The 12585-nt window shown below is 49.2% G+C and overlaps 1 protein-coding gene across 2 annotated transcripts in view; it reads right to left on the reverse strand.

Annotated features, from left to right (window-relative positions):
* Nucleotides 1-216: 216 nt before the first annotated feature.
* Nucleotides 217-12585, reverse strand: part of Otop1 (otopetrin 1) — a 29793-nt gene continuing 17424 nt past the window's right edge. For both annotated transcript variants that reach the window (XM_038317664.1, XM_038317657.1), the window contains 4 exons: nt 8273-8331; nt 4823-4953; nt 2217-3124; nt 217-387 (listed from right to left, as the gene is read on the reverse strand). In XM_038317664.1, coding sequence (XP_038173592.1) covers nt 217-387; nt 2217-3124; nt 4823-4953; nt 8273-8331 — 1269 coding nt within the window. The remainder of the gene's footprint in view (nt 388-2216; nt 3125-4822; nt 4954-8272; nt 8332-12585) is intronic.

Consider the following 12585-nt stretch of genomic DNA (forward strand, 5'->3'; position numbering starts at 1 on the left):
ATCGGAATTGGCTGACCCCGGGCAGGCTCCAGCCACCTTGTACAGTTGATCTAACGTTCACTCTCAACCAGGACAAGGGCACCGCTAGACGCAGTCAAGGAGACAAAAGGCATCCTTCCGGCTTTTGTCAGACAGTGTTTGCTCAGCCCGGCCCTTCCCAGGTGGCAGCAGAGCCCCCCTGTTCCCGTGTCCCTTCTCCTTTCATGAGGACTCAGGCTAGATCTTACAATAGACCTCAAAGAGGGCAGCAGCTGCGTGCATCCGGTAGAAAATAGAGAAGGGCATGGCCAGGTTGACCACGATTATCCAGGGTTCAAAGCCGAAGACGATTTCCTCTAATCCGTTGTCATACTCAGGGCGGCAGCCAAAGGCAGGGGGGATCCAAAGCTGAAAGAGAAGAGGTAGACTTCCATCACTGTTTCTCCATGAATGCTGCCAAGAGACGCAACCTTCTGCCACAGATACACTGACAATGCCCCCAAGATACATTGTCACTGGTCCCTAGCTGGCAGGCTAGATCACATGGGACCTAACTTCATCCGTGGGCTAACCCAGGATAGAGTCATAGCTGAATGGATCATTACAAGGCAAGAAACAAAAGAAATAGGTAGGTAACTGTTAGAGGGGGGGTTCCCTCTAACAGACGTATCTTGCCCCCAGTCTTGCCTTCTCTTTACTTTGCTGCTGTGAAGTAAACCTCTCTCCTCTGCACTTCCACCATGATATTCTGTCACAGGCCTGAAAGCAACCATGGACTAAAACCTTCAAAATCACCCCTTTCCTAGCTGAAGCTGTTTATTGCAAGCATTCTGTCACCGTGCCGAAAGGCTGACTCTGTGGTCACAGGATTTCAGCACATCTGGGGTCCCCACTCAAATCCCAGGCACCACAGATGGCAACCCAGACTCACACAGCAAGAGTCACCATGGCCGGGTGACTGTAAAGCATTCCTCATCTCCATGGAAACCAACAAATCTGTGAGCCTCCCCTCAAGGCCCTCCACCCGCTCATCTTGCACTCAGACACAAGTTGTAACTTAACTCTCTCTAGAGGGTGCTGATGAGAGGAGGGAAAAAAATCAAAGGAAGTCAACAAAATGTAACATAATAAACTGTTGCTCTTGTCTCTCATAAAACCTACTGTCCCCACATCCTTCTCTGTCTCTTCCCCTCTTCCTGCCCACTGACCACTCTCTAGGTTGCTAGGGCCACCTATGGCCCTAGGCCCCTTCTCTCATTGCATGTGTCTTTCTCTCTGCCTCCCAGGCTAGGGCAAGCTCCCCCTAACTGGGCTGACCTATGAAGAATCTGCATAGCAAAGGACAGAGGGTGATTCCAGGCCAGCAATTGCAAAGAACATCGGTCTTCCGCCCAACAACCCACAAAGGGGCTGGGTCCAAATCCCCAAAGAGAAGTCTTGCAGCCAATAGCCTACAGCTAAGCTAGGATCATGAGCAGAGACTCTGTTGCTCTGGGTTCAACACCTGAAGAACTTTCATGATAAATACCTTTAGTTTTAAGTTGCTATGTTTGAGGTTAGTTCTTAGGTGGCAGCAAGTGACTAATGCACACTGCCTTCTTTTCCCTACCCACGCAGAGCTCTCACTGGTGGATATCATGTCCCATTTTCCTTCTCTGGCTTCTTGGGCTTCTCCCTTCCATCTCAGATCTCTTCCCATCAACAGTTCCCTCTTCTAGCTCCTCATTTGCTCAGACTCTTCACGAGACCCCTTCCCTTCTCCCGGTATATGCCTCCTAGGGCTGTCACCTCAACCTTGTTCATAAACACGAGCTGGAGGCCCTGGGCTTCCACCTAAACCCCCCATGTGAGCCACTCTTGGAACCCCAGCACGTATTTCCACTGGCCACTTGAGTGTTTAGAGCACATCTCAGACGCACCTTGCCTTTCCCGTCTCCTCCTTATCAATAGCCCCTTCCTCCCAGATGCTTGCTCCAAGCTCCCAGTGTCGTCTGTGTTCCCTCAGTCTCTCTCACATTACTCTACCACCCTAGCCACAGTGAGATGCTCCCAGTCCTTCTGAGAACCTCCACATCCATCCACCCACCCAGGCCATCCTCCGCTAGGGCTTTTGCAGTAGCCTCCCCTACACGATCCCAGCAGTCAATTTCCATTCATTTGCAAGAGGGGGTTTCTTATTTTTATCACAGCTCCTGTGCCTTGTTGACAAAAGATGGGGAATATTGGAGATGGATTACCGAGATGTTGCAAAGGAACAGAAAGGCTGTGATGTTTCTGAGGATCCTCCTCTTCACTCCACCCTGCAGGAAGTCCGGACATTGGGCTGTGCCCTCAGCCCTTTCCCAGCCAGCCTCCTGGTGCTCTTTTCGATATCCCTGCTGCAGACGCAGATTCCCGTTGACCGCAGGTGATCCATCCCGAGACAACCCCTGGCTCCCGAGACTGGATGCAGCCAGCACAGCGGCTTCACCACTGCAGACGGTGACCACGCGCAGAGTGCGCACATCCTCGGGGACACCCTCGGGCTCGCGGTGCACCGATTCGATGATGAAAAGGTTCTGGACATACTTCTCCACGATCACCAGGACAGAGTAGGGCAGATTGTACCAGGTGTATGGCGGACGGGTCTCAGCACAAGCGATGGCCAAAATGGAGCCCCAGGAGAGGAGCCATGAGCCTGAGGCTGTTGCCACCAAGAGGTCAGCATCTAGCTTACGTGCAGGGTTTTTGGACTCATCCAGGGACTTCTCATCCACCCTGTAAATCCAGGTTCCTACCAGCCCAGCAGTCCCCATGAGCAGCAGCACCGTGATAGCATACAAGTAGAACAAGATGAGCGCCGACTCGCTCTTGGACTTGGAGCGTCCGATATGGATCATGTACACCACAACCACGGTGATGGTGGCAGCCAGCACTGTCAGGCCCAGAACCGAGCCCACCAGGACCCCGTCGAATCTGCACTGCATCTTCTGGTGCCGGGAGTTGTCCACCCTGCGCCCAATGTTCTTCCAGAGCACATAGAGCATGGTAGAGGCCAGGATCTGGTACTCGATGTTGAAGGGGTACAGATAGTAGATTCCATGGGAGAGGGCAGAGCAGAGGGCCGGGGGCGTGCAGTTACACTGTGGTGTGTGGTCATCCAAAACTAGGGCGGTAGGCAGAGGACAGGAAACAACCATCAGCACAGGCAACAAGGAGACAAGCAAACCCATCAACCTGAACCTCGCCACTAGACCCAAAGTGCACATGAGCCGTGTTTAGCATCATGTTTAATGCCATGGCTTCATAGAAAAAGAAGCTAGGGTTCACCCCCAGAATGGCACCAGCCATGTTCTATCTGTATGTTAGCATATAATGACACTATTATAAGTAGCATTGGAGAGATTTACTAGTGACCACATTAGGTGGTCCAGAGCTACCACTGAACTTCAGAAGCAGACAGCTGAGGAGGGCTGCGAGTGTGGCAGCACCTGTGTAAGAGAGAGGGGCAACAGTGATAGTTGATTCATAAACAGGAAAGATCCAGAAGTACACAAGCCAGAAGGGTAGTGGTGGTTCTCTCTGGTGGGAAGAGGCAGGGGCTTATTTTTTTCTAGATCTTGCTTCCCTATGGTATCTAATTTTCTCTGTAAATATGATGTGTGTGTGTGTGTGTGTGTGTGTGTGTGTGTGTTTGTGTTTAGACTATGTTTTTCAAGGCTCTGTAGGAAATGACCCTTCTGAAAAAATACCCCGTGGAAAAAGCTCTCACCTAAACGCCCCTAAAACCGTATGAGGTGGTCAGGGGCTTTCCTTCTCTTGCTGACCGTGCAACCTTGGACACATCACTTTTCAGTGGTGCATCTCTACCCACTACTAGTTAATACTGCCCACCTCAGAGGAAGGCCAGGCCAGGGTTAAGGGACCTTGTAAAATACTTAGGACCCTGCCTGATAGTCAACACGAGCCTAATAAAAGCCAGGAAATACCTAATAAAAGTTAGCTTTTTTTTTTTTTTTTTTTTTTTTTGGTTTTTCGAGACAGGGTTTCCCTGTAGTTTCTAGATAAAAGTTAGCTTTTATTATGAAACTGTCACTGCTGTGGCTCCTATTGTTACCAAGAGGCCAAAAACAGGGAGCCCTTCCCACAGAGGGTTGTAGGAGTCACTCATGTAGCCCGACATAGCCACATATCGGCCCAGTCCTGCTCACAGAAGGTTGCAGCCAGAGGATCTTTGAAAGCATCAAGTTTTCGAGTCTCCTTACTTTACAAAGAGAAAAGGCAGGCCCCAGAGAGGTTGAAATAGTCTCCAAAGGCCACACAGCAAGCACCTGACGAAAATAAGACCCCAACTCAAGTTCTCCACTTCCCAGTGGAGCACTGTGCTCTACCCTGCCTTCTTCTGGGTCCAGATGTCCTCAGACAGATGTGGTAAAGCCATACATGCTCAAGAACTCCAGCAGAAGATGTGAGGATTAACCCCCACCCCAGGCTGTCTCCCCAGCAGATCAAGGGAATAATAAAGGTGATCCCAAATAATGAGCCAACTGAAGTCAACTAGAAACCTTCCCATGTACAAAGTCATACTGAGAACTCCTAATTAAAACGCCAATAGAGAAAACCACCAATCTTCCACATTGGAGAAGAAAGGCATAGAGTTCTCCAGCCAATGGACTGTGAGAGACAGACACCCAAATGATAACCCTGGACCGCCACATGCCCAAGTCAGGTGAAACCTATAATTACTGCCTTGGGGAGGCAGAATGAAGGCCTGTGGGGTTAGGGAAACAGTCCACAGTAGGGTCTATCAGCCCAGGCGGCTCCCTAGGGACCTGATGGTCCAGCAGGGGAAAGGCTTCCTCACCTATGGTGATGTTGCCAAAACCCAGCGTGATAAGCCGCTCCTTGTGCTCGTTCAGTTGGTGCTTTGACTCGTTCAGGACGCTGTTGGCCCACAACAGCAAGTTTGTGAACACCGAGTGAATCACCCCGAACCTGGAAAGCACAAAATATCAGACACCTTCTCCTGAGTTGCCCTGAGAAAGTGCCAAGCCTGTGGCTAAGACTGAGCCATCCCATGCATGTATACACACACACACACACACACACACACACACACAATTTCCCTCCCTCAGCTGTTAGTCCGGCTGACTGAGAGTCAGCATCTGGGCATTCTGCCTTCACCTTGAACTTGCCCGTCTTCAACTCATTGTCTGCAGGACATCAAAGAGACTGCATCTTGGGAGCAGGGATATGGGGAAGAAAATTTACTAAAGGCACGCAACCACAGCCAGAGCCCACTCTTCCTCTAAAGGGGAAACAAAGAAAGAGCAATGAAGGAGATGGAAGGGCCAGGTGGACTGTGGAGAGCAGGTGCGCCCTCACTGGTGACTGACCAACCCATAAATCATCGCTGTCCATTCCCTCTGCTTTCCATCCTGCCAATTAAACACAGTCTGCACACACTAGCTCATGGCTTCCTTTGCAGCTGGTCTTGACCAGTCTGGCTGGGGGCATATAATGTATAATCTACAGTGAATTACTGAAAAGCTTTTGCTTATTTGATGATATAAGAATCAGAAAAGCCTGTTTATGGACCCCTTTTCCTTTCAACATTGTCTCCTTTAAGAGTCTCGAGTGAGGGCACGAAAGCTGAGGTTGTGGCCATCATCTCTCTTGTAAGCAGGAGTCACCCAGCATGGGCTGAAGCCCCAGCCCACTGAGGATGGCAGAGGGTGTACACAGACGAGCCCTACTCCAGATGACGCTTTGGGCTTCTAAAGTCCCAGCGAGGCTCAGGAATTCTTCCACTGTCACACCTAGAGTAAGTGGCCATCCTGGGAAAGTGGAAAGAGAATCTTAGCCTCTCAACCACACTGTGACCTCATCAGGAAGAGGGCACATGTGAGGGTGGACTCTGGACTCTAGGGGACAGAAGAGAGACGGGAAGAACACACGGTCTCCATGTGGTTCATCCTGCTGTGAATTCCCTACACAGCTGTATCCACTTAGGGTAGCTTCTGGGCCCTCTGCAGGTATCTAGGGGATGCATCCCACAGTAGACTGAGGAGCCAAGCCTAAAGGCAGCTGTGGGTACTCCCATGCCTTACCCAGAAGCAGCCAGCCATGTGTACACCCCTGTCCAGTTCAGAGACCACCTGTCCATGATTGACTTATGGGAAAACAGGAACATCTTTGTCCTGGCCCTCCCTGCCTCTGCCCTGAGTGTCTGCCTCAGCTGAGACCAGGCATCCCAAGAGCCAGGACAAGTAGCACCTTCCTGTATGATATGGCCAGCTTGGCATCTGCCCAGCTATCAGAACTAATGCAGAGAGAAACCAAGACAACATGGGTGCCTGTCCATCAGCCTGGTCCTGTGCCCGCCCTGTTGCTCCAACTAACAGCCGCTTTCTCTATCCAGCCTTTGACAGCCCGGACAATGCCGTTACCTCTGGCAGGTGGCTTTCTTTTTATTACAGTGCACACAGCTGCCCTTCTGGGCTCTCCTTTCCCTAGTCCATGCAGTAGTATCCAATTCTGAGCCTGCCAAACCCACAGAAGCAGTATAAGGTCACCAAGGATCACACTGGCTTTAACCACCCTGAGAACCATAGCCTTCCAAGACCAATTTGAAACAAGTCCTTCAAGCTGAGGGCAAGTGTCATGCCCCATGTCCGAGGCCCTGCCCACACTCAGGGCCTGTACACCCAGACCACTGTGACAGAATGCATCCCAGGAGTATCCATTTGTGCTTCCTAAGATGTGTGAAGAACCAGAGTACCTCTCAACTGTGGGTCTGGAGAAAAAAGATGGGTAGAATCCCAAAAGGAGCATTTTCTACCTGGGAGAAACCTTCCAGAAGCCACTGACAGAGGAGGTGGCAGGATGGAGACATTCATACAGCTCATGCAAGAAGCTAGCAAGGTCATAAGCCCACAGGACCCAGCCAGAGCTGCCAGCATAGTAACTGGGAGCTGTGTGGACTGTCCTCAAGTAAGGCCAGCCCTCCCTAGAGGAGCACCTTAGATTCAGTTGTAGCCTATGTCATGACCCAAGCTTGAGACTACCTCATCTTCCACTCTTTCTAAAGAAGTTGATTCTGAAATTTAAGAATAGTAGACATTCAAAATGTTTGCCATCTTGCTCAACACTTCAACAGACAAGAAAGCATACCCTTGCACTAAAGTGGGTAGAGACCAGATGGACCAGATGTGATAGTAGCCATGGAAACCTTTGCCTAGGCTGGTCTCAAGCTCAATATCCCTACAGAGCCAAAAATGGCCTTTGACCTCCTGGCTCTGCTGTCTCCGGTTTCTGAGTCTGGGGCTATAGACAAAAGCCACCATGCTTAGTTTATTCAGTGCTAGGGATTGAGTCCATGACCATGCATGCTAGACAAGCCCTGTACCAACTGCACCACCTCCCCAGTCCTTAAGAGTTACCAGTGGTGGCTTCTGGAGCTCCTGGATCTCAGTGACTACCCCTTCCTCGGTGGGACCAGGTAAGCATACTTCAGCCCTTCCTCACCTTGCTCTGGAGGTGGAGCTTCTGGTGTTCCTGACACCAAGGATAGATGTCACTGCCAAGCCACTGCCTGGACCACGTGGTGGATACACACTCCAGGGTGCTTCTCACACAGCCAAAGACACCTCACTCAGGATCATCACCACCCACCCCACAGCACCGGGCCATTTAGCCCTGTGCAACTAGAGACACAAGGATGCACTTGGCAGTAGACTCAGTCTCTACAGCTGCAGCCCATTGAAGCCATTCTACCCAGTGGTCACAGGTCAGCCAATCTTCTCAAGGTCAGAGGTCATCTCAAATGCTGGAGGGAAGTGGCGTACAATACTGGATCTTTCCATAGAGCAGGTGCTTATTCCTCGATCTGCCCGTGTTTAACCTGCCCTTGAAGAGTTCACCTCTTCCTTCTGGCCATTCTTCCCTTGACCACTTCATAAGCAGGAAGAGCTGGAGGCAGGCCCCACACTCAGTAGACACAGGTTCTCCTCAGAGGTAGGCCACCTCACTGCTCCCCACTCACTGCTCCCCACTCACTGCTCCCCACCTCACAGATGAGTAAACTGAGGGAGGTGAAAGGGAAGTGGGTGGGGTTCGCACCCACATCCTTGTCTTCCAGGACTGGCCTGGAAGGAACTGACGTTCTGCAAGAGCTTTGCTTTCAGGGTGGAACAGGAATCTGCTCTCAGGGTTTAGAGCCCCAGATGGGTGCCAGTCCTGAGTCTGGTTTCCCCTAGCGTTTAATCTAAACAAATATCAACCAACGAGTAAAGCAATTGCTCGCAGTTTTTACCTTTCCAGTGTTTTGAAAGACAGGATAATATCCTTAGCGTGGCCCCAGAGAAAATAGACCTAGACAGAAATAAAGGAGAACACATTAGCAGGGACACTGCCATTCAGCTTGTGCACCTGAAAAGTTATAAAACTGGGACAAAGCAGATGATTCTCCTTGGCAGGGTTGTTCTACAGTGGGAACAGTGACGCCGTGAGAAGCCAGGTGGAGCCTCCCAAGTCAGGTAGAAGGGGTGCTGCAACTAATTAGGAATGTCTGTATTTGACTAAGGGTGTCTCCTTAGAGAAGGTAGGGTTAGAACCACTTGGTGATATCTGCTGTGGATGGAGCTGTGCTGCAATCAATTGAGGATGTCTGCCCTGGGATAGGCATGTGGGCATCAGTCTGTGTGTCATGAGACTCACTAACTTGGTTTTTAGTTATAGTGCCAGGTTTTATCCAATAATTTCCCATTAAATAGCTACTCTGCACCAATGTCTAGAAAGCAAAGGCTGAGCTCTTTCAGTGAAGAGCAGTAAGGTTTAGGTTGGTCTCCTTTTGACTCTCACGTAATGCTATCCAGCCCATGCCATCATTAACAATGCAGGGGCGAAGGAGAGGCATGGGTGCTGGCACAGGCTATCTCCCTGTGGACCTGAATGCTTGGGACCGGGGGTGTTTCAGGTTCCAGAACTCACATGGTTGGCCCTGGTTAAATGAAGCAATAATCAAACCAAAATAAAAAGACATGAAACTGGGAGGGGACTTGGTAGAGGAGGGGAGCGTTAGTGTGGGTGTGAGAGGATGAAGATGAATGCCACGAGTGTATTACACACATGCAAACAATCGTCAAAGAGTAAATGCAGTCATTAAATATCTGAAATTCGGGTCAAGGAAGATTAAAAATAGAAAAGAAATGTCTCACATAGGAGACAGCTCATTCAGTAAAGCACTTGCTGCTCTAACTTGAGGACCTCAGTCCTATCCCTAAAACCCACACCAAAGCTGAATCCCTGCAGCTCACTGAGCAAATAATGTAGCTGGGTGGCCAAGCTCTAAGCCAATAAGAAATCCGTCTCAAAATACAAAAATAGATGATGTCATAGTTAGCTTCAGCCGTCAGCTTAGCACAGCCCAGAGTCACTTGGGAAAAGAAACCTCCATGGAGGAACTACCTTCAGCAGATTGACCTATGGTTATGTTTGTGGGACATTTTACTGATTGCTGATTGCTGCAGGGGACTCCAGCCCACTGTGGGAAGTGCTGTCCCTAAGCAGGTGGACCTGAGCTCTTTAAGAATGGTAGCTGCGTGGTTAAGAGCACTGGCTGCTCGTCCAGAGGAACAAGATTTAATTCGCAACACCCACATGGCAGCTCACAACTGTTCATAGCTCTGGTTCGAGGGGTTCTAATACCCTCCTCTGGCCTCCAGGGACACAGATAGTCATGCACACAAAACACTCACGCACATAAAATAAAAATAAGCTTTTAAGTAAACAAGCTAGAGAGAACAAGACAGTAAAAAGTATCCCTTTATGGTCTCTGCCTCCAAGTTCCTTTGAGTTCCTGCCCTGCTCTCCTTCAAAGGTGGACTATAACTTGTAAATCAAATAAGCCCTGCCCCCAAGTCGCTTTTGGTCAGTATTTTTTCACAGCATCAGAGATGCTGACTAGGACAGATGGCTCCTAAAGAATGTGTACATGACCGGTGTTGGTGGCACACGTCTTTAATCTCAGCACTCAGAAGGCAGAGGCAGGCAGATCTCTGTGAGTTCGAGGCCAGCCTTTCTACAAGAGCTAATTCCAGGACAAGCTTCAAAGCTACAGAGAAACTCTGTCTTGAGAAACAAGAACAACAACAAAACAGAATGTGTACATGCATAACTATGCATATAGACACACACACGCGCACACACACACACACACGCACACGCACACACACACACACGCACACATGCACATACACACACACATGCTCCCCATATGACCAGATGTCTTGCCCTGGCAGACATAGTATCTCAGCCCACACTGATCAAATACTCTCTTCTATGCTCTGTCACCTAATCAGAACACCAAGCATTACAGGATCAGATCACAGGATTTCTGCAGTGGATGAAGGACTGCGTTTGACCGAGGGTATCTAAAGCAGATGGAGGGTAGCACTGACTGAGATTATTACAGTAGCATTGAAAGACCAGGGCTCTATTGAGACTCTAAGGAAAAGTATTTCCTCCTAGGTATGGGAACAAAACCTCTAGCCTAGGTGGTAGCCTAACATTCCAATCTACCCAAAACCTAGGCATGAACCCAGCTGTGTCTGTCAATCCCCTGGCCAAGGGGTCACCCCTCAGGAAGGCAGATTCACTTTACACCATGCTAAACACATGGGAGGAATAATTATTCCCTTAAAGAGAAAATGTACTTTTCCTTCCCAGAATTCCCACACGCTGTGCAGTCACTAGAACCGTATCACTCGGGCTAGGTCAAGTTTAACCACTTTATCTGAATTAACATTTCTTTAAGACTCTTTTTCCTTCTATTGGCCATTTCTGGAGCTTCATCACTCCTTCTCTGAAGCTTGCTTCTTTATGGGGCTCGTCTGCCATGCAGCTGCTTGCTACCCTCCATATCTAACTCAAAAGGTTTTCTCTCTTGCTCTCCATCGCCCTTCTCCCGGCAGCTGTTCAGACTTGCAGCTTGCTGGTGCTGTTGTTTCTCTTGTAAATGCTAATAAAACCAAGCTTCCTGCTGAGTACTTCCTTAATTTATTTTATTAATGAGACTAAGAACCCTGAGCGGGGACCCTAATTTAACAAAGAAATATATAGTATACTCAGTGGAACTCCCCAAAATATTCAGCAACAATATCTGAGGTAGATGAAGGGTTAAATTTGACTGGGAATGTCTGCTGTATGTGAGAAACTGCATTTGATTGAGGGTGTCTACTACAGACGGGGGTGCACTGGACTGAGGACATCTGCTATAGATGGGGTGCACTGGACTGAGGGTGTCTACTCTAGATGGGGTGCACTGGACTGAGGGTGTCTACTATAGATGGGGTGCACTGGACTGAGGACGTCTACTCTAGATGGGGTGCACTGGACTGAGGATGTCTACTATAGATAGGGTGCACTGAACTGAGGGTGTCTACTATAGATGGGGTGCACTGGACTGAGGGTGTCTACTATAGATGGGGTGCACTGGACTGAGGGTGTCTACTATAGATGGGGTGCACTGGACTGAGGGTGTCTACTATAGATGGGGTGCACTGGACTGAGGGTGTCTACTATAGATGAGGTGCACTGGACTGTGGGTGTCTACTATAAATGGAGGGTACATTGGACTGAGGGTATCTCCTTTGGATGTGACCACATTTGATTGAGGCTGTCCATTGTTCCTGGGGACTGCTTTGATTGAAGGTGTCTATTGTGGATGGGGGGAATATAACTGATCACACTACCACCACCATGTCCCAGAGTTAAGTTATTTTAAACTAAGCACGTCTACAGTCCTGGAGGCTGAATATCCAACTTCAAGGTGTCAGCAGAGTTGGTTTTTTTCTGGGGCCTCTCTCCCTACCTGTAGATGATATTCTTTCAACCTGAGACATCACATCTTTGTCCTTCTGGGTCTACCCGTGGTCTAGCATGCCTTATAAGGACACAGGATATAGCCACACATTGACTTCATTTCCCTCCGAAAGGTCCAGTCCTCCACTACTAGTACATTCTGAGACACTGAGAATTAGAATTCATACAATGGACATAACAGGTTTTACCTGCGAGGCAACGCTCTTCCCCTTCCCCCCTTGTGAGCTCCCAGTCTTTCCCACCAGCCCACTACTGTAGCAAGCTACCCAAGTTCCTCTGCTCCTTTTCTCAGTCAGTCTTGCCTGGGATGATGTGTTAGAAGCATTCCTAATCATCTGAGCTGTCTGCCAAGCCTAAGAAGCTGTGAACTAGAGGTGCCTTTGAGTAGAAGATGAGTCCCCCTTCCTGGGGTTCGACACTGTTTCTGGAGGGTGTTTTTAACTTGAACAGTATCTGAACAGTAAATTTCCTGAACCAAATTCATAGTCTTCCAGGGTGACTCAGAAGGAGGAATTATCTTTGCTTCTCGTCATGATGTAAGCAAATCTGTAGTCTTCTTTGAGTTTCAGTTACTTCCTCAAAAACTGCAAGGCTTAATTCTATCATACGGTAACATGGACAAACCTGGAGGGCATTGTGCTAAGTGAAATTTGCCGGGAATAAGAAGACAGTCATGCATGAGCCCACCATATGTGGAATCTCAACAATGAAGACTTGAATACACAGTAGAACAGAGACTGAGTG

Source organism: Arvicola amphibius, chromosome 1 (assembly GCF_903992535.2).
Source record: "Arvicola amphibius chromosome 1, mArvAmp1.2, whole genome shotgun sequence".
Taxonomy (NCBI): domain Eukaryota; kingdom Metazoa; phylum Chordata; class Mammalia; order Rodentia; family Cricetidae; genus Arvicola; species Arvicola amphibius.